The 21104-nt window shown below is 38.5% G+C and overlaps 1 protein-coding gene and 1 pseudogene across 1 annotated transcript; both read right to left on the bottom strand.

The window, feature by feature from the left end:
• Positions 1 to 271: 271 nt before the first annotated feature.
• Positions 272 to 19493, bottom strand: LOC110059108 (cytoplasmic dynein 1 light intermediate chain 2-like). The gene is made up of 12 exons (XM_020765790.2): positions 19391 to 19493; positions 19231 to 19304; positions 19027 to 19146; positions 18700 to 18930; positions 16112 to 16266; positions 12734 to 12827; positions 11156 to 11291; positions 9668 to 9779; positions 8317 to 8376; positions 6714 to 6770; positions 4559 to 4663; positions 272 to 3963 (listed from the first exon to the last, which is right to left on the bottom strand). The coding sequence occupies exons 1-12, from the start codon at positions 19447 to 19449 to the stop codon at positions 3742 to 3744; spliced, it is 1425 nt and encodes a 474-aa protein (XP_020621449.1). The 5' UTR covers positions 19450 to 19493; the 3' UTR covers positions 272 to 3741.
• On the bottom strand, positions 12831 to 15905 carry LOC149106248 (uncharacterized; annotated as a pseudogene).
• Positions 19494 to 21104: the final 1611 nt, after the last annotated feature.

Here is a 21104-nt window from a genome sequence, read left to right as displayed (position 1 = left end):
GGTTGTGCACCAGGCCTCGCTTTGATAAAGAGGCTTAAGGCAACTGGTAAATGGGCTAATATATATATATATAATATATATAATATAATAATATATATATAATATATATTCACACGCCTCGTTTCCATGTTCTTTTACCGAAGCTTAATCGCGCTGTCCGCCCAGCACACATAAGAATAGAAGAGAGCATGGAATAAGAACATTTCTAGAATAAGAGGAGAGAATTTTGAACACACACAGTTACAGTCAACAGAACACAAGACAGTTGGGATACATTTAAGACGGTTTATTACACGATTTTACAGCTTTTTACCTTTGGGCAGACTGTACACAGAGATACAATAAATAACCTAACTAACATCGGTCATGAAGTCTGTATTTTGATCAGCAAAACTATTCCAAAACAAGCTTTATCGTTCGCAAATATTGAACTTTGCTGAATTGTAAGTTATCAGGAACAAGTAATAGTCAAGGTGGCCGGCCACACTTTCCAGCATTTTCCAACAGTTAATCTTACGGTCTGGGGAATCGATGGTACATTTTTTACCAAGAGATGTTAACATATTAGTAATACACAAATGCGAACAAGCTTATGACCAAGTTGTGGTCGTAACAGGTTACCATAGCAATGGCGCCGATATTTTAAAAACAATACATATGGGTTATTGACCAAGTGTGAGGTCAAGATGGCTGGATATTGGCCAAGTTCTTTTTCTACGTGTTTATAGACCGAGACGGAGTCGAGGTCCATAAACTCGCAAAACAAGAATGAGGCCAATATCAAGCCATCTTGACTGAACAAGCTTAGTCAATAAAGGATTTATTATATGGCTTTCGGGGAAAAAATGTTTCTTGCGGGACGTGGCGGGTAGTGCCGAGCGGGCAAGATAGGTCCATCTTGCCCGCTCGTATGACCACAACCCATTAACCAATGATTAGGCTTTTGTGTGATACCATTATTTTAGCATCGTCTGGTAAAGAAAGAAAGTATTGACCATCAGAGTATTAGGGATAGAATACGCTGGAAACTGTTGTCAGCCACTATCTCGAACATATTACTGATTCATCAAGTTTAAACAGAGGAAATCATAACCGTGACGATGTTTGAATATCTGATTCTAAGTAGCATAGATTTTTATAATTTTATTTCTCCGTTTTCTCCTTAGTTTTAGCTTCGGTTTAGCCTGCGAACAGCCTCCCGGTGAGCCCGAACGAAGCGAGGGAGCCTGTAGACATTTCATTGATCCCCCCGTTCTATGATACCAGCTCCTGGTATAATGATATGATTGGTTAAATCGCTGATTGTTGACTTCTTTGAGATGAATATTTGACAGATCTTTGTAAAATTACATGACTCCTACGGTTCGTCACAATAGTGCATTTGCCGTTCTCTTTTAATTTTCGGTCTCTCGACTTTCGCTATTTCACAAGTGATTCTGAAGGGTACTTTATGCTCTGTTATGGAAAGGAATTTGAAGTAGAAGCTAGTGGAGTGGAGCCGTTTGGCGGTACTATAGCAAGTCTTTTTAGAGGTCAAAGGCATCCGGACTTTCCGCTGTTATCTGCTTGTCGCTTCGCAGAGTTTGACACCTCTATCATTTGCTTATAATTTCTTCAGGCTCATTTCAGTATTCCAAAATATGTTTTAAGTTCTCTAAGTATTAGTTCAGGAGGTACAAAGTTTGAAATATTCCGTGAACATGTTGCTAACTTGCACTCTATATCATGACGCCCAGCCCGGCTATTTGATTAGGTCGATTAGAACTATTTGCAGGTACAGAAAATGTAGCTTCTTGACAGGTCTAATTACCTCATTGACTGATTTGTTACAGGCTAATCACCAAGGGCGGATAGGCACATCAAAAACAAAGTCTACAGGCTCCCCCGTCCCGCCCCGATCGCTTCGCTCTCCGAAATTTTTTTCCGTCCTCACCGGGAGCCTGTTCGCAGGCTAGCTTCGGTTGGGAAGATATATCAAACACGAACGACGGTGCTTGACCACACTTCCAAACACCTCAAAGCTCGTCAAAAATACTCCGCTACGCGTCGTATTTTCAACTCTCTTCTCGGTGTTTGGAAATGCGTTCAAACACGGCCTTTCTTGTTTGATATGTTACTTTTGTGACGTTACATTAATTCGTTGTTTCCACAAAACCAAAGGTTTTCCAAGCACCATTTTCAGTTTTCAAATAGGGATACCCTAGCCTTTACTAGAACATTATATAGTATCCTGGGAGGCGAAAGCCTCCACTGGGAGCAATATAACCGCTTTCAAACAGTCCATAAAGGAATTTAGGTATAAAATTCTATTTCAAATTACTGCGGCAGACGACGGCGAAAAATTACACAACATTATCCGACCCAAAACTAGTACTGAACAATTACGATCCAGAAAAATATCGATCGTATAAAATGTTAAGAAACTGACAGGAGATAGCTCCGAATGAATAGAAAAACATCTCAGACCAATAATTTAAATTTAAGATGCGTGAGGGATGCTCAGTTAAATGTCCACAATTTACCCTAAGGTCATGACTAAGGAAAACATTTTCTCGCAAATTATCGCACAGCAGTGTCAATACATTGCTATTTAAAAACGTTGTTGAGTTGCGCAACGTGTTGCGAGAAGGAGCCGGACGCGTGTACAACTTCGTGCAGCCACATTGAGTACACAATCTTGTTGAGTAGGATGAGAGTAAATAAAGGAATAACAAAACCCTCATCCAACTCTATTTCGGCAACTGTCGTTTACGTTCAATTCGGCCTTCACAAACTGGGTCAACAAAACTACAGAGAACAAGGAAAGAATTGATTTGATTTCTCATCGTCTCAAGCACGAGAGCAAAGCTACATCATTCAATCGGAATTGTATCTCTGAAAATTATCCGAGCCAGCGGTTTGCGTGTCATCGAAGTTACTAGGCAACATGATGTAACCTTATTTGGCCATACTGACAAGACAATTTATCGAATACTCGCGACTGATCAAGCCTTGTTTTGATAGGATAGTAAAAGACGAAAATTCTGCCGAGTTTTTCTACTGAGATTTGCCAAAAACAGCCGTCGTTCACTTGATTGCACTGACAAGATCAGCAAGAACACGGCCTTAAATTGTATTTAACAACTGTAGTAACCATTTTTTTGTTTTGTTTTGACGAACGTGCGCCTTACTTACTTCATCTGATCAACGTTTGCTGACAACAAAACCATGACTTTAACGGCCGACGAAGTCAAGCAACCTTACACCTCAGTTTCCTCACGGCGCCATCAGCCAATTCTATTTTCTTGGGTTGCTGAGAAAACCATCAGTACACAATACGAGAGTGATGGCAACGCACACACTGACATAAACCATCACAAATACGACGAAGGAAAATGGAAAAGGTTTTTCATACCAGCACAAATTCCTGTTCGAGTAACCTTATGCTAGTTACCATGGAAAGCCGCTTTCTACATTGTAGCTTACAGTTCATTTCTCGCATTATTTTACGTTTTCTCTTAAAGCTTCCGACGATCGATCGATCACATACCACGGCTTTCCTCTTGGCTACTGACTATTCCCCCGACATATCTTTGTATCGTATACATCTCATCTACTTGTCTTCTGAACACCTTTATATCTGGACCTGAACAAATTATAATAGCCTAGCTTTATACAAAATAAATTCCACAGGCACGCAATGCGTGCTCAATAACAGTCTGTATATTCTACTATGGGTTACTAAAGGAATTGCTACACCTTCTACGATGACTCCGTTGTGTCGTTGGGCGCGTTGCCCTGGGGCACCATTTTCTTCGCTCTGTTCATGCGATCCAACTCGGCAGCGGCGTCGCTTCTCACGGCAGTGCCGCCTCGCCCCATGGCCGCACCAGTCCCGCTCTTCTTGTTGAGGAGCGAGTTGAAGAAATTTGCCAACACTCCTTCACTGGCCGCACCGCCTGCTCCTGGTTTCCCACCTTCAACCTATCGACGTAAACCCAGTTTCAGTTGCTTTTCATGTATTTTTTTAGAACGTTGGGTCGCGAATCACAAGAATTGCGGTCGTTTTGCCCCAAAGTCAGTTCGCCCGGACGAATAGTCGGTTCACCCAGACTGTTACTGAGCTCCGTAGTCAATGGATTAGAGAACGAGAAATAAACATGTTTTGTGTAATTTTGTTTCGTAATGCCCACAATGTCGTCTTTTTCGCTTGTCTAGTTTAAAGGGAAAAAATATCACATCCTTCTTTAAACTTTCCGTTCGGGCGGAGGGAATTTAATCTGGGCGAACTAACGTGTGGCGAACTGGCTGCCGGGCGAAACGACCGGTTACCAATTACACAATCAACTTAGAGAACTTGTAAACTTATTTTTGTATTTTCCACCTCGTCCTCGTCGTCAAATGGAAATGAAAAATCTCTGTGTGTAATAAGACAATATGAAACCCAACACAACCTCAAGAGCTGGGGCTTGCTATCAAAAGGAGTTGTACGGACAGTGCGTCTATTACTGTTAAAAGAAATCTCCCACTGTTGAAATAAATGACCACTAAACTGTTGGAACTAATAAAGAAAATGTACCTTTGGTCCTCTTGGTCCTGGGGACATTCCAGCTGAAGGCCGTCTGTCTGTATTTATCCTGCCACTGGGACTCCCCATCCCAGGACCACGGGGCTTAGGAATGTCCTAACAATATGAGCCATAGTTTAAGCCTTACAGATTTAAGTTTACTTTTTCACACTTGGGTACACAAGTTCCCATTCCATTCTGCTCAACTAGAACTAAACAACGAACGACTAGTTTCATGGTACTGCAGTTACAATCAGCAAAACAGATCCAAGACTTAGCAATGCTGAATTCCACTACCATGATTTCCTACAGGTACGCCCCATAGAAGGAGATGGGAACAAGTCCCCTGGCTCTATTAAACGAGCTACCTCATCTTGAAAAGTTCAACCTGAATTCATCAAGTTTGTCGTTTGTAATCCGTGTTAATCTTCTCTATCCTCAACCATCCTTGTTCTTTTATGGTTCATTTCTGTCTCTTTGGTGCTAACCTATCTTACTAAACTACTATTTTAGGTTTCCTTCAATTTAGAGGTAATTTTGTACCTGGCCAATATAACTAAAAGAAAAAACGCGACTGAGCTCTTTAAGGTTACAGTATACCTTCGGGTCGGCAATTTTCTTCAAATTTGGATTTTTGGGTCAAAACAGAGGTCGAAGAATAATCTCTAATTTCTGAAAAAAATTTTTGAAAAAGGCTAAATATTGGCGGAGAAATGGCGGTTTTACGTTTTCACCGGAAGTAAAAGTTTACCTCTTGATTGACAGCCCTATGGCACGTATGCAATCAACCGAGACGATTTTCGCGGGAATTACCTATATGGATGTCACGAATTGACTACTCAGTTGATCAGCATTGTTGTTCTGACTACCCAGCATTTTTGATATTAGGCGTGTCTCTATTAAGTTATAAGTAAACATAGACCACGTTTAAACCATGGACCGGTTCGAAAAAGCGAAAACAGCGAAGAACGAATGAAAATACATCAATGAGTGAAGAAGCGAAAGTTCGCCACGCGGATGAAGCTATAGTTATCGTATAAGGCGGGCAAATATTCGTGGTGAGAGAAAAGAAAGGTTCTGTAAAAATTTCGGAACTTGACAGCAATAACAGGGATGCTGACAGAGACTCTTCTGATGAGTCCGATATCGACGAATCGTCGGACTCATTGAGACCATTTGAAATATTATCCATGCACAGTTGCCCACACACAGTTGCTCTCCGCGCTGTCTTTTATTTGTTTCCATCGCTCAGCCACTCTAGCGTTCGTATCCTTTTTAGTCTTCCCCATTTTGCTGGACCAGCTTCAAGAAAAACCGAGCTACAGAAAAATTATCTCTCTGCCTTCGGTTCCTTGAGCGCATTGCGAAACACAAGAGTTTTTTAGAGATTCGCGCGTAAATTTCACCAGGAGGTTAACGGTAATAAAGTTTCCCTGCACTGATTGGCTTAGTTACCTGAGAACCCAGTTAAAGGCGTTTGTGGGCGGAGTTTGTTCGGGAAGCAGAAAATTTTTCTTAGCGCTGTTTTCTCGAATAAATTTTTTCACTTGAAGCAGACACTTTAAAGAGTTATAACTCAAAGGGAATTTGTTCAATTGCTCTTAAATTTGGACAGTGGCTAGTTTAACATATAAAATACAAAAGCGTGTCTGGGAATTGTTAATTTCGAAATACGTTTTCTTCGAGAGCGATTTTTGTACGATCACTCCACATTTTTTTAATCCTATTTCGAAAATGTTCTGTAACTTTTTACTGCAATCGAATATGCCAAAACGCAGACACGTTTTTTAAGCGCTTTGGGCCCTGAAACCGAGGAAAAAATTAAATTGGCGAAAAACGAAATTCGCTTTGACTTGTAGCTTTCGAAAGGTGATTCGGGCGCTCGCATTTAGTGGTCGTGAAAAATTCGACAATTTATTTTCTTTCAAAATTCTTGGTATAGTTTGATAGCCAGCTCCATAAGCTTTAATTTGGTATAGGGGTTTAGGTATCTACAGCTTAAACTGCACGCGCTACATCGCTTGCGCGCGAGACACCCCTGAAGGTATACTGTAACCTTAAGTGCCCTCACTTGAGCAGTTGAGCTCAGTCCAAGCTGATAAATAACAAGAAAAGAGTTGACTTTCAGAGATACATGTAAGTATAGGAAGAGATGGCCATCACTCACCGGTTGTTGTCTTGCTATACCAGATGCTACTGTTGCAGGCATCTTTTGAAGCAGTTGCTATACAATGGATAACAACACAATAACGTCAAAATAAGAGACACTTAATATGCATGTAGTAATGCTTTGAGGGTCATATGATAGACTAGTCAAAGAAAAGTATAGTTTAGAAAACTTACCACGCTTATTGTCACCATTACAGGAGAGATCACAATATTATTTATAAAATAACTGAGCTACTACGCGCGCGCTCTGATTGGTCGATAGGTGTGTTTAAATGAGAGTATGTAAACACGGTTGTGACGTTTTAGATTCGCGCGTATTTTTGACAATTATTTTATAAAAGCAACAGAGCACTTTTTCCATGTTTACATAGCCTCATCTTAACACTTGGGGGCTGGGAGAATTCTCAAAAGTTGTCTCGCAAACTGACTCGAATTCTCCCAGCCATCCTCATGCTATGTAAACACGGTAAAAGTACCCAATTGCCTTTACCCTATTGCTTTCAAGCAATAGGGCACTTTTTTAAGTGTTTACATTGCATTGTAATTAAAATTACAAAATTAAGGACGGTGCCTACTAAATACAAAGGTTTTTGCGCCAGGTTAGGACCTTGCGGAAAAAGTAGATTTTTGCAGGGCTATCGGAATCCACAAAGAAAAAAGAGGGTAGCCACGCATTTTTTTCGAGATAATTAGCCTTGAATCTCAACAAATATGCTGACATCAGCATTTTTCTGAAAATAGAAGGAGAGGATATTTCTTCACAGCTTTCTTTAGAATTCGCCTTTACATACAGAAAAGCAAACACATTTATAAAGATCTGAAAACTACATGGTAAATGGTAACATAAAAACCATTTTTGGTATGTTTTTAATAACAAAATCGTTGCAACAGCACTTTTAGTGTCTCTGACAGCCTTCTCCTGTTTCAGCTAAAATACAGTCTAAATATCTTTTGCTCACAACCAGAAACTAATCACCTGCTGAATAGGCTTGCCACCTATATTTCATTTTAAAGTTGTTGATCCTTTTTTGAACTTTTGTGGTACCTGTTACATTTCTTCCTGTCACCACCCCAGTAAGTAAAACATTTGTGTATCTCGCACTTGTTTTACGCGCGCACTACGCCATCTGTAGGTACATGTTTACAGTTGGATTTCAGTATAATTTTCGACAGATAACAGCTAGTTTTTCAGCTGGAAGACGTTAACAGTTAGTGGTTAGCGATATGCTGCTGCTCTGACGTTCCTGGTTTAAGTACAGGTTCATTAAACTTGATTTGGTCACAGTAGGAAAATTTTGCTTCCAATTTAGTCGTGTACTCGGTAGCGTAGTTGATTGCGTCATGTCAACCCAGCGCGCGCGTGGCGCTTAAACCATGCCCTGCGTGATGCGCAAAACGTGTGGGCACTAACAAAAGTAGGCACCGTCCTTAATACATGTGATAGAATCCAAGCAGTTCCCCTTTCGTTTGGTGCATTGAGCGTGACCGTCACGCACGAAGGACTACGCAAAAAAAGGGACCACTCGTAGTCTAGAAATGTGATTGTACAGTACAGTATAGGCTACACTATGCCTACACTACAACTTGAATAGCAAACTAACCTGTTGTTTTGTCAGGAATGTTTGCTCGTCCTCTGCAAGAATTTCTTTGTCTTGTATTGGCTGTGAAATGAAATAGCAAACGTCAGTCACCAGTAAATAAAATGTACCACTTAAATTATAGCAGAAAACACTTACGATGTTTTTGATAACTCGAAAAGTCCTTGTATTAACACTATGTGTATCTACATTGTACAGCAATCTTTTAATCCTATATTAACCTTAATCAGCCTTCACGTAGCATATAAATAAATCTAAGAACGTAACAACAGGGCTGTGCACTAGAAACGCCCGAGTGCCATAGGCACCTAACTTTTGCCTTTGGGCAACTCGAAAGACTGACTTTTTTCACATAAACTTAAGAACAGGGCACCCAGGATTTCATTTTTAGGAACCTTTGGGCTCCTCGTAATTTTTCTTAGACCACAGCCTTGAACAATATGCAGACCTCTTCTCAGTTTTTTTTTCCAACGCATTATTTTCTTCATCCAGACACTAAAGACAAACCAGTGCATTTCCCAAAATACTTGATAATAATTTCAAGGGGTACATGTAAGATGTACCTATTGGAATGTGGGCACTTATTAAGAAACAGCACTGGTGGTGAGAGCTTGTTAGGAACGGGACACTTATTGGAAGGAGCACATTAAGTCCAATTATTAAGACAGATGACAAAGATTTCACTTTGCAATTCAGTACTTGTCACAGTCTGGTAAAAATTCCAGACTTTTTTTCATTTTTTCCACACAAAATCTCTATTTTTCTTCCTTTATTCAGATCTACAAACTACTTAATTTTACTTATCATATCTGTCAGTTACTATGCACACTGAGATTGGTCAATTAAGCAAGCTGCATTTTACTGTACGGCCTGCTAAAATCTAAAGCTGTTTTTATTGCCAAAGTGTTTTGTGATTCATCGCCAAGTGCTTACTGTAAAAGTTTAAAACTGTCTTTTACCAGCACTTCAAATTGTGAAGTCAAATGTGCTAACGACTTAACAACGATTTCAAGTTGACTTGTTTTGCTTTCAATGTTCTACATGGAAAGAAATCATTCCTGAGCCTACCAGACACACAATAAAAATATAACAAATACCTTACCAGCCTCGTCTTCTTGGTCCCTACAGGACATGTAAGACAAGTTACAGATCCCCACTTTTTTCCTCTTTGATTTGTGGCACGCACGCTTCAGGTTGGGCCAGAAATCAAAGGGAAAAAAATTAAACTGTAACTTACAGTACAGTGAAGAAGACGAAGTTAGTAAGAGGTACATGTATAGATTTCCATACAGTACTATCTGAAGACTACAGACTCTGTACACCCCTGCTCCTGACTGATGTTATTTAACGTTACCTTTCTCAACTGTGGTTTAACGATGTGATCATCAAATGCATCCTCAGGCTGGATTGCTTTTAAGTGTTCGCTCAGAATGTTGATTTTCTTTATAGAATCCCATCCTGCTGGGCTGTAACGAAAACGGCATTGAAATGTTAGATTGCACATTTAAATATTCTTGCATAAAAAGTTTGTAATTACAGTAGAGCTCAAAAAGTAACGAATTTCGCAGGTGCAGTCTGTACCCATGGGCGTTTTACACATTGATCTTAATAATAAATATGATTGCATGACCAGTTCATATTTGTCTTTAATATTCACTTGCAGTAGTTGCCTTTATAATACAGCACTGCCATGTTCCAGCTATGTTTTTGGAGCAGGGAGTCACACCATTTATCAGGCAGGTCCCCAAGGATGGGTTGGCCCAGCTGGTGCAGCCGTCGTGTAGGAAGAGGAGGATCAGGGAGGGAGGTCACCCTTTTCTGTAATGAAGGGGCCTTGGGCACTCCCCCTGGAAATTTCTAGAGTTTCAATGTTTCATGCAGCTCTTTCAAAGCTCTTTCAGTAATTTATTTCGGGTTATCAAAATGGCAAAATAGCAAATAAACTATTATTTGTTTATAGTTTGCACACCTACACTGTAAAATTGGTTATTACATGTAATAGTCACCCAGATTGTTGATTAGTACAGTCATGTAGAAAACTTATTGATTAGAAGCACAAAGAAACAAACCAAGAACTCAAAGCCAGAACATGCCAAGTGCAATCCCTAGGAAATCAGGGCTGTGTTCTAGAAGCGCAGGGTACCACAGGCACCTAACTTTTATCTTTGTGCAACTGAAAAAACTTCCTTTTTTTCTTATATGGTTCTCTTAGCCCAAAGCCTTGAAAATGCACAGAAAGTTTTCACTTTAAAAAATAATACTTCCTTGATAGTTACATGTACATACAAAACATCATTCCTCCTACTGAAAATTGTACATTGTATAGAGAGTTGCAAAGGAAGTGCTGTGTTCCCATTTCACACTTAAATTTTTAATTAACAAAATTCACACATCTCAGATGCTCTTGAATGTTTTTTTCCCCTTTAAATTTGCAAATCATGTGCATTTCTATGTCTTTTAAATGCTTTTCACGTGTCACACAATGATTTTTGCCTTCATCACGTGTCACAAACAAACCCTTTGCCATCCTCTGTATGAACAGGACTGTCTTTAAGTTCCGAGTCACCCGTAGCCTTGTTCTCCACACCCATAGCAAACTTGTTATTTTGTGAGTGAATTCTACCAACAACAGGCAACCTCATCCATAGCGTCCAGTGAAAATCAAGCGTACATATACTCAGCCATAACAGGTGTTAAAGGTTACAGCCCTTAATGACAGCCCTGATGACTACTGTTGAGCTAACAAAATAATGTCCCTACCAGTTACATGTATAGAGACATTTAAACAAAATTTTTGTATAAAACATTATTTTTACTCACTCCAGACCAAATATTTACTTACATGAACACTGAATCCTTCTCCACAACCAGGGCAGGGCTATTGAATGGCAGACCGTATATTTGATGAACTAAATATCTGTATAATATACTACAGTTCTTATTCTCTTTGACAGATGTGTAGAACAAGGTGGCACCATCTAACATGTGTCAAGGAAGACAAGCAACAACAAGAAAATATGAGAATGATTTTAATCAGTCAGTGATGCAAATTGCAAATTGTGACACAAATTTGTGACACACATTATTTTTGCAGGTGTACAAGTAAATCTGCATCAAGGATTTGAGATAAAACAATGTCAACTTATTTTTCACTGAATCACATTGTGCATGAGCTTAAACAAGGCTCAAAAAAAGTGCCATCTGGTTGTCTGAGACAAGTAGATTTTCCTTTTGAGCATGCACTTTTTGTAAATCTAGGAATTGTAATCTAAACATTTTAATCGTAATTTTAAATTTTTAGCAAAGTTAAATTTAAATACACGACCCCACAAGCTTTTAGCTTCAATTATTATCGTGTTTAAATAAAGTTTATCTATCTATCTATCTATCTATCTATCTATTCTCACTTGCCCAAAGGGCAAGACAAGTCATCTGCAAACTAAATCATTAAAATCTAACAAACTAAGACTTGTCCAAGGCAAGCTGGAATTCATTTTTTTCCAAGCCCTGCTTAAAGCTAACTTGGAACACTATGCCCCACTGGCTATGAACTTGCAAATATCTCAATTTTGCAAACATGTCTCACACTGTACATGTAAATTCTATAACATACATGTACAAAGACATGCTTTTAAGACTTGCCCACAAGACAAGTTGTGAAAAGCCAGGCTCAGAGAGCAGAAAATGTCTACGTACCTGTAAAAGCTGTAAACTGGGCACATCGCATGAGAAGCGACATGCCCATGTGTAAAGCAGAGAGAAGCCACCATTTTTCACATGTGCCTTCTACTGTACACAGTAAGAAGTCTGCAATTACCAACAATCACCCTGTATGGTACATCCATGCATGTAAATTTTGCATACCCTCTTTGATCAATGTCAAATTCAACTTTCAGTTGTTGCATTGGGAAAATGAGGAGGCCATCATATTTATATAATATGTACAGTGTACATTTATATTGCAAAATTCATGTCCTGCTGGGAAGTGGCAAATTAGGAAAATACATGTAGATACTATGGGATGAGGAGAATGATCAGTATGATTAGTATGCCACCTGTTGTAGGTTGCTTGCTAAAAAAGGCTTACAAAGGGGGGTCATGGGCACCCCAGGACCCCCCCCCCCAGCTCAACCCCTAAATATTGTCTTGTAATTAGTGTACTTGTACTATGTAGCATACTGTAAGATGGTCGTCTGTAATGTGTAGATTGAATGCGTAGGAACATACTCTGTAGACTGTTTTTTGTTTTTTTTGTAACTCTAGTGTAAACTTAATTGTAATAGTTGTGATTAAGAACAATATTTAACAGCTTTACATGTACATGCCCGTCACTTTATAATTGCAGGACCATACTACATGGGTTTGTACAACATTTTTCCATGTTGCATGTTTTACAGTTAAGTACATGTATCATGGATACACTTCAGGCAGTGCCTTCTTATGTGCTGTTGAATAAAATCAAAGTGTTCTTCCTTGTAATCTCTGTCTTTTTCGAGTGCAGACATGCAGTCCGACTGAAACAAAATAACAAACAAGCCTTTATTAGTTCAATCTACAAGACTTCCAAAGTGTAATCTACAGACAATACCAGACATTTTTCTTCAAAAGAAAACATGTACTACTGTAAAACTGCAGGATGTAAAGAAAATAAGGATTTCCCAGGTTGCATTTAGGGGCAAGTTGAAAGCATTGTGTGCTAGGTCAAAGACCATTCTGAGTGGACTTAGATGTGCATGTTCTTCAACTGCCAACCCAGAAGTCCAAGGATACTGTACAAGTATTCATGTATACTTAAATACAGTACGTACATTTACCCATCTGGTAAGTGATGAGTACAATCCAGTGGCCCAAAAGAAAACGAAGTGCAAATCAATAAAAACAATTACGTAACGATGCTTTTCATGTCAAAACAAGTCAGTCTGCCAAAAATTAGTTCGATCCTGCAAAAAATAAAAATCGGCCCAAAATGCTATATACACCCTTTTTGCACGAAAGCCTGCAATTAAATTAACTACTTTATGAACATGTGTAGTTCTGGACTATCTTTAGCAGACAGGACTTTCGTTACATACTGCTGGGCAAATTTAGAGCCATAAAGAAATTTTGGTTGAATCGCTTAGAAGGAGAAACCTACTGAGACCAAACCATTAACAAAAAACCAGTTTTGCTTGAAGCTTTCTTTTACGACTGGAATCAATCAGGTTGGGTTTGCTGTTCTTGTTGTTGTTGTTTAGTTGTTGTTGTTGTTGTTGCTGTTTTTTGTGAACGTGCATTTACCAGAAAATCTAATGTTGGTTTCCATAGTTGAAAACAATTATTGTTGAATGCTGTATACTGTCTAAATATATAAATAAAGTGTCTATTGTTCAAAAGATAAAATTACATATCTTATGTTACATTTAAATATAACAATGTTAATGGGCTACAATACGTCTCTAAATAAGATAGATATTTACATAGAAACAAATACAAAAATCGAATACAAAAAGTACACTATTTACAAAGCTACATTGTACTTAAAAACTATCCTATTAAAGAATGTATTCTTGAAACGGTCCGAGTGAATGGCAGGCATTGCGGAAGATTTATTCCTTAAGTTGTATCTTGTAATCTTAGTCTCAGGGAAATTAGCTCTAAGAGGGTGGTTCGGGATATTAGAAACCTTCCTACAAATTCTATAATCTTGCACTTTAAGTAATTCACCTATCTCTAATTTCTTGGATATATAACTGCGTTTAAAGCATCGATCTAAAAACTGCTGAGCTATAGTTAGCTCTGATTCGGAGGCACCATACACAGATAAAGCGTAAGTAATATTAGGTAAAACTATGGAAGAGAATAAATGGTCTACTTCTGCTTGGCAACATCCTTCTTTTCGGAGGCATCTGATGACATACAAGCATTTATTAGCTTTACATAACTTTCTTTAAGATGAGTGCTGAATTTGCAGTTCGGCTGAAATGTGAGACCTAGAATGGTTACTGTGCTAGTCTGTGTTATGCCTAAAATACTATTGTATACCTCGGCAGTGTGTCATTTTTTATGCATAATAAGCTCTTTACATTTTGTAGAATTCGAATTCATTCTATTTTGGCCTGCCCACCGTACAAACTGATTTATTAAGTCTGCAGAGTGATCTATATCATCATATACCAGAGCAATAACAACCCTCCAAGTTGCGACCATTTTAGTCGCCATGGCGACTAGAATTTTGGAGCTGGCGACTAAATTAGAACGCAAGTCACCAGCTCGGCGACTAAAATTAACGTGACCTATGCGTCAGGAGCTTGAGCGGACTATCACCCAGAGCGAAAAGAAAAACGTTCTGAGCATTAAGAATTCACTTTGCAAAGCTAGTTGTTGCGGGATATTAACCAACAGAAATGGAGACTGAATAAGGTGAACTGTTACACGGTAAACAAAGATCAAGGAATTGCATCCAGTTGAGCTTGGGACACAACAAAATTCATTCCACTCGACTGAACTTTGGCACATGACAATTTTACCTGGAAACGTGAGACAACGCACGCAATCCGGTCATTTGCCATCAAAAAGAAGAGGAATAGGCCCTTTGCACGATCCGGTCACATGGTACAAAATCACACATGCTGGTGAGCAAGTTGCGCAGTGGACTTCCAAAACAATGCAACTCATACCAGTCAACCTGGACCTGCCTTTGTTTTGGAAGTCCCACTGCGCAACTTGCTCACCAGCATGTGTGATTTTGCACCATGTGACCGGATCGTGCAAAGGGCCTATTGCAAAAGCTTGGAAAGCTTGACGGTAACAGGATCCACAGTATATATATGAGAAACATCCAGATGTATTTGAGAAACGTATTTTGTTTCAGTGGACACGTAAATACTTGACTTTACAGCAAACTTGATAACACAAGCACAGGGGATTCTATAAATAAAAAAAACTGTGATGAAAAGCGGCTTGCAGTTGTAAATAAATTTCACTTGTGTGAACGAACCTGGGTTTATTTTTAAATTGTCAAAGATTTCATCAATAAAAAATATCCGTCTTAGTGATTGCCCTAAAACTTGTGAAAGTATTTTCGCGTTGAGTATTCGCATTCTGCGGTTCGCATATTAAATTCAAAATGACAAACAATTTGAGCGTGAACTTTTCTGTCCATTTCAATGCAGTCTTTAATTTTCAGATGAAGTTTTATATCGTTTGCTTATTCAAGCAGAAAACGAGGTTGAACATTTAAAAAAGATCATAAGCGATAAGGTAAAAATAGTGTTCACTTTATGGTCTCAGCAAGAATTTGATGCTGCCTTGATAAACATTGGAAAACTTTCCACCATTCAGCTGCAAATGAGGCTATCTTATTGTGATCAACTCGCAACACTGTTGCAATAATATAGTACTTTCTCATTGTGATCAGAAACTATTTCATTTGATCATCAATCATTCCAATAAAAGCATATTTGAATCAACATCAGGTAGTTCTTTCACTGAACGGGACTTCAATTTACTTGGTGGTTCAAGGAAAATGTTATTAATAATACAGTTTGATAATAATAAGATTATTATTTATTATTAATTAATTATTAATTTATGCATATATTTTGGCGACTAAAATTTTTCACTGGCAACCAAACCTGAACAGTCAGTGGCCAAATGGCCACTAAGGAAAAAAGTTAACTTGGACAGTTGAATAATCGTACAGTCATCAGCATATTTAAAACCAAGTGCCTCCTTCCCTAATTTAATCTCCAGATCGTTAAGAAATATATTGAACAGCTGAACTCTTGTCTAAATAATTATACAAATATTGCATACTAACCTTTGTGACAACTACTACCACAGGTATACCGAGATTATCTGTAAGCACATTTTCATCAAGTGGAAGAAGAACTTTGTCCTCATCCTTTATTCCTGACCTCCTTTTGTCCTCAGTTGACTCATCTGGTTCCACATACTCTTGAAATTGCCGCACAACTACAACAAATAAGATGGAGATTTTTCAAGCGACTGTACTAACACTGAAAACAAAATCAGACTTGAGCTGGATTCTAACCTATCAACTCTGCTACACCAGCACAATATTTTGCTAGCTTAGTTACATGGACATGTACCTGCATTAAGCTGACAAAGAGCTGGCCCCAGTTGTTGAAAGACTAGATAACGCTATCCACCAGATAAATTGCTCTCCAGTCAATAAGTGTTAACAAAACAAACTGGGCTATCCGCTGTATAGTTATATATGGTGGATAGTATTATCCACCTTTTGAACAACACAGGCCTGGTCAATTTTTAATAGTAATTGGACTGAGTGGAGTACAATTCAGGGAGTAATCGCATGAGTAATTTCAAAATTGGACGAGTGCAAAGCACAAGGCCGATTTGAAATCACAAGCATGATTACTCCCTGAATTGTACAACACAAGGTCCAATTACTAATTAATTGTACGTATAACAAATTTCGGAATTAAAAATGTCTTTTGAGAACTTCTTTTGAACGAAAACGTCTGTAGCGCTTTCCATAAGTTTTGAAAACTGTAGGAAACATTGCGAAGGAAGCCATTAAAGCGTGCGTAATTGATGTGCAAATCACATAGGCATCCAATTACAGGTATCCAATTGTTCAAATTGGATACCTGTAATTGGACACCCATGTGATCACGTGCCGATTACATGATAAATAGGCACGCGGAGAACCAATCATGATCGAGAATTTTGTTATAGATACAATTAGTGAATTTATACATGTAATATACATGTACATGTACCTATTGGCAGTGATAACAAACAAGGGTAGTTACTTTCAGAATTTTATGGTATCATAAAGATCATAATGTTTGAAAAACTGATGCAAAATTTATGTGAACGACCATTAGGCTTAAAGTTTGGACAGCCAGAAATACACTATACACTGTTTACTAATTAGATCTGGCAATCTAATTAGCAATCGATTTCCAGCACAAAAATATACATGCAACAGAGTATATAACATTTAGTCTCTTTTTCTTGAAATGCACATTTCATGTACTGTTTTGTCACATTAAAATGGCCCAAAATTTCTTCATTATGTAACACTGTACATGTAGGTACTGTGTGCAGTGAACTTGAAAACTGAAGGACCATACAAAAAAAGCTTGGTAACCCAGGATAATAAATTGATGAAATACTGTACATTGATACATTTTTCATTGCTGACTTCAAGGACCAAAAGAAAGGAACCAACTTAAACAAAGAACAGAATAACATCTCCCTGTATGAGTTATTTATCAAAATAATTCAACGAATGTTATCATAAAGTTGCGTACCAGCTAATCAGCTTGGTATCAAATTGACAGATCATACAATAAAAATTACAGTTTAATATCACTTGATTCCCATATAAACTAAGATAATTTGTGTAAAACATTTTTCTGGCTGCAAATGAATTGATAATGATACACACAACTGTACATATAATTAAGAAAATTCTAGATTCCATTATGTTTTCCTATTTTTCACATCAGTAATGCGACACTACAAGACTACAGACCACATTCAAACAAAATCTGCCTTTGCACCAGGGTAACACAATGCCTCCCAAAACATTCTGCTATCTTCATAACATCACCCTATCTAAAATGATAATTTCTTCTGTTTACAATGACTGAGATAATGCCACACACACGGAGTGCAGGTTGCATGGTTAAATGGCTAAAATGCATCATAACATAGAACTGGAAAATTATGCACATTTAGATTAAATTAAAGTGACTAGAATACTAAAATTATTCTATTAATTAAACATGAGGTTGGACCCCCAACTGTTAAATCATTTTAGTTGATCTCACTCATTAAAACCAAAATCAAAACAAGTTTCTCTCTCGAGATGGCCTCGCAGGTAACATTTTGATCACATTAGAGCGAAAGTAAATATGTGAAATAAACGCCAACAATTAACAAGCATTCCTTTCCAACCAATAAATTTTTTTGTTCGCCGAGTAAATGGTAGTTTTGGTAAATCAACCGTACAAATCGTTAGAGCTTCGTAACTCAACAACACTTGAGTACTGTACAGTGCAGTAGAGTACAGTAAAGTACAGTTCTGCTTTCTTTTTACTAGCATACATTGATTTTTCGATCTTCTTGTTTTCCCAGACAATATCGACGGCTTTCCGAATGTGTTAGGATACGACTCGGCTATCAATTAAAGACGACGTCCTCTTGGAAAATTAAAATTGCGAACGAACAAACACCATATAAAATAAAACTTGACATTTTACAAAGTGTCAACTGCATAAGTCTGCGAAACAGCTATATAAACAGAAATAAAGTCAATTTGCTACGCCTGTATGGCAATATATATTTTTTTTTTAGATCGTGTCCACCACAATTCGAAATATATTTTTACGAAATCAATTCAAATTTACTTACTTCGCTCCTCCATTTCATTCAAATCCTTTGGTGAAAGTTTCAGCGAGTGAATATGCTCTCGCAGAACCTCCGTCCACGAATGCAAGGATTCCATAATAGTCCACGGTCTAGAAATATCCACAACTTGTACGATAACAGTGTTCATAACACTTTTGGGTGTTAGTGCGTATTGCAGAAGACTTCTGTGAAGAGGGTCACCATCCAATATCCAAACCCCGAGCCGAGTGGTGTCTAAAGGATCCAAGAAAATATTTATTGTGAGATGCGTCAAAAAAAATAAGGAGGAAAAAAGCCAAGTTTAAAGTCTGGAGTTAAACGATTTCCCACCGTCTCTCTCTTCGTCATGAACTTCAAGATATGTGTACTCCAGTCCATGGCCCTTGCTAATCTCGTCTTCTTTTCCTCTAAGCTTGGATATTAACGTCGTTTTTCCTGAACCATCGTATCCTGAAGAAAGGACTTTGTAAGACTATGCAGATAACGGAAAAAGAGAATGAAAGAAAGCTAAAGGTTAAGCGGGCAAAAACGAACCTAGCAGTACTATCGACTTGTTGGATGGAAGTTTTCGGCTTGCTGAACTTGAAACGTCACTCAAAATCGCCGACCTGCGGAACAAAAATAACAGACAGGCACCATTATTACAATCTTCCCAAACTTAACCTCGATGCACAAGCATTTTTGATCTTAATACCAGAGATCTTTGCCTCCTTCTTCGTCGCCGACCGAACCTCTATCATCGACGTCCGCCATTTTGATTGAGGTTTTCAAAGTTCCCGTATATTGGGCCTGTCTCGGACCCAAGTCCCTCTCATTTGCAGTTGCCGCCATTTCGACTGGATTTTAGTTCCGCTCAGGGGATTGCAGATCTTTGGAGACGTTCAACTTTTCTTTCCAAGACAGGAAGCCAAGAAAATTCAGTTCCGGGATATCTGAAGATCTCTGAACACTGACCCTCGTCCACCTCGCATTGCCCCGCAACCCAAGGAGTTTCAACTAACACAGGAATGGGTTCTTGTTAAAGATCGGAGAGGACATCGGTCAGGCCGGTCAGTAATTGCCTTTCAAAAGATAAGGCAACTCAAATGAAATAGACACAGCCGAATGGATTGCAATTCACTCATGACAACCCCTAAACTAAACTCTAAACACCATATGTAGGTGCTGAGGGTTCAACAAGTGGAAAATCTGGAATTAATCAACTACCTTATAGTTTGCACCCTCTCCAGGATAGTAATAGATGCTCTGAGCCTTGCAAACTTTGTTAATAACTTCGTTGGGAAACTGAAATCATTTTTTTTTTTTGGCAAATCTTCGGCGAACGACATTCCAGACAAGTTGACACAAACTGATAATATAAGTTACAGAAAGGGACGACAAGGTGTTCAGACGAAATCAAAGCCCACGGGGAGAGAGGGGTCTGGCCTGTTAACTCGAACCTCTCCATTAGCTTCCTCACCCTCACTTCTTCCCCGACTTTCCAACCCAATCATTGTCGTCTTGCTACTGGTCTGATTTCTTGACCCACCGGCACTAGCCTGTGCAGAAAATGTTCCGTAGGAGTGGGCAAGCAAACAAAATTTGGTCGCACAAAAATTGGGGCCAAAGCAAACCACCGCTTCGCCATTTTTTTGTTTCTTTGTTGTTGTTGTTGTTGTTGTTGTTGTTGTTTTGTTTTGTTTTGTTTTTTGTTTTTGTTCTCGTTCCAGTTTTCTCTCTGCCAGAATGCGAAAAAAGCTCTTTGTTTAGCGTACGGGAACGGTTGCGACGCAGGCTACCCTCTGACAAGCCGTAAGTGCTTCGATGTTTCCCCACGAAGCTTATCAACGTACAAAAAACAAATGTTAGTGGGTAAAATGCTCGACTTGGCAAAGAAGGAATAATAAGACTGAAAAGTATTTTTAGTTTTTTATCATGTTTTTCGAAACTAATCTTCCTATAACAAGTCACTGTGTGTCCGTCTCAAGTCAGTGCATTTAATTTTTCTCTGTGAGGGAAAAATTAACTGTGAGTGTAAGACTAATAAATAACAATTTTGCTCAAAATATCCGTCTGTAAAATATAAATCAAACCATCTCTATACGTAGATTCTTACGAATTTTGCTAAATTTTGGCAAGATGGATGAGCGAATTGACAATTATTGGACGACGTTGACCAAAATATTGTTATTTGTCAGTGTCTTGCAGATCAATTATTTACCTCAGCCTTCGGCTTTGGCAATCGCCACTGACAAATCACGATATTTTGCGATAACCGAATACAATAATTGTTTCATCATTCGATCACCAAGTTTCCTTAATTCATATTTAAAGGAGTTTCTCGGCTCGTTGCGTGTTTTCATTGTTTATAAAACAATCAGAAGCGTGCAGTTGACTCTTGCGGGAAATTTGCCTTTGAAAATTTCTCG

This window comes from Orbicella faveolata, unplaced genomic scaffold (genome assembly GCF_042242905.1).
Source record: "Orbicella faveolata isolate gen_17 unplaced genomic scaffold, um_ofav_v1 contig_3, whole genome shotgun sequence".
Lineage (NCBI taxonomy): Eukaryota > Metazoa > Cnidaria > Anthozoa > Scleractinia > Merulinidae > Orbicella > Orbicella faveolata.
This window is presented reverse-complemented; position numbering and strand designations above follow the sequence as displayed.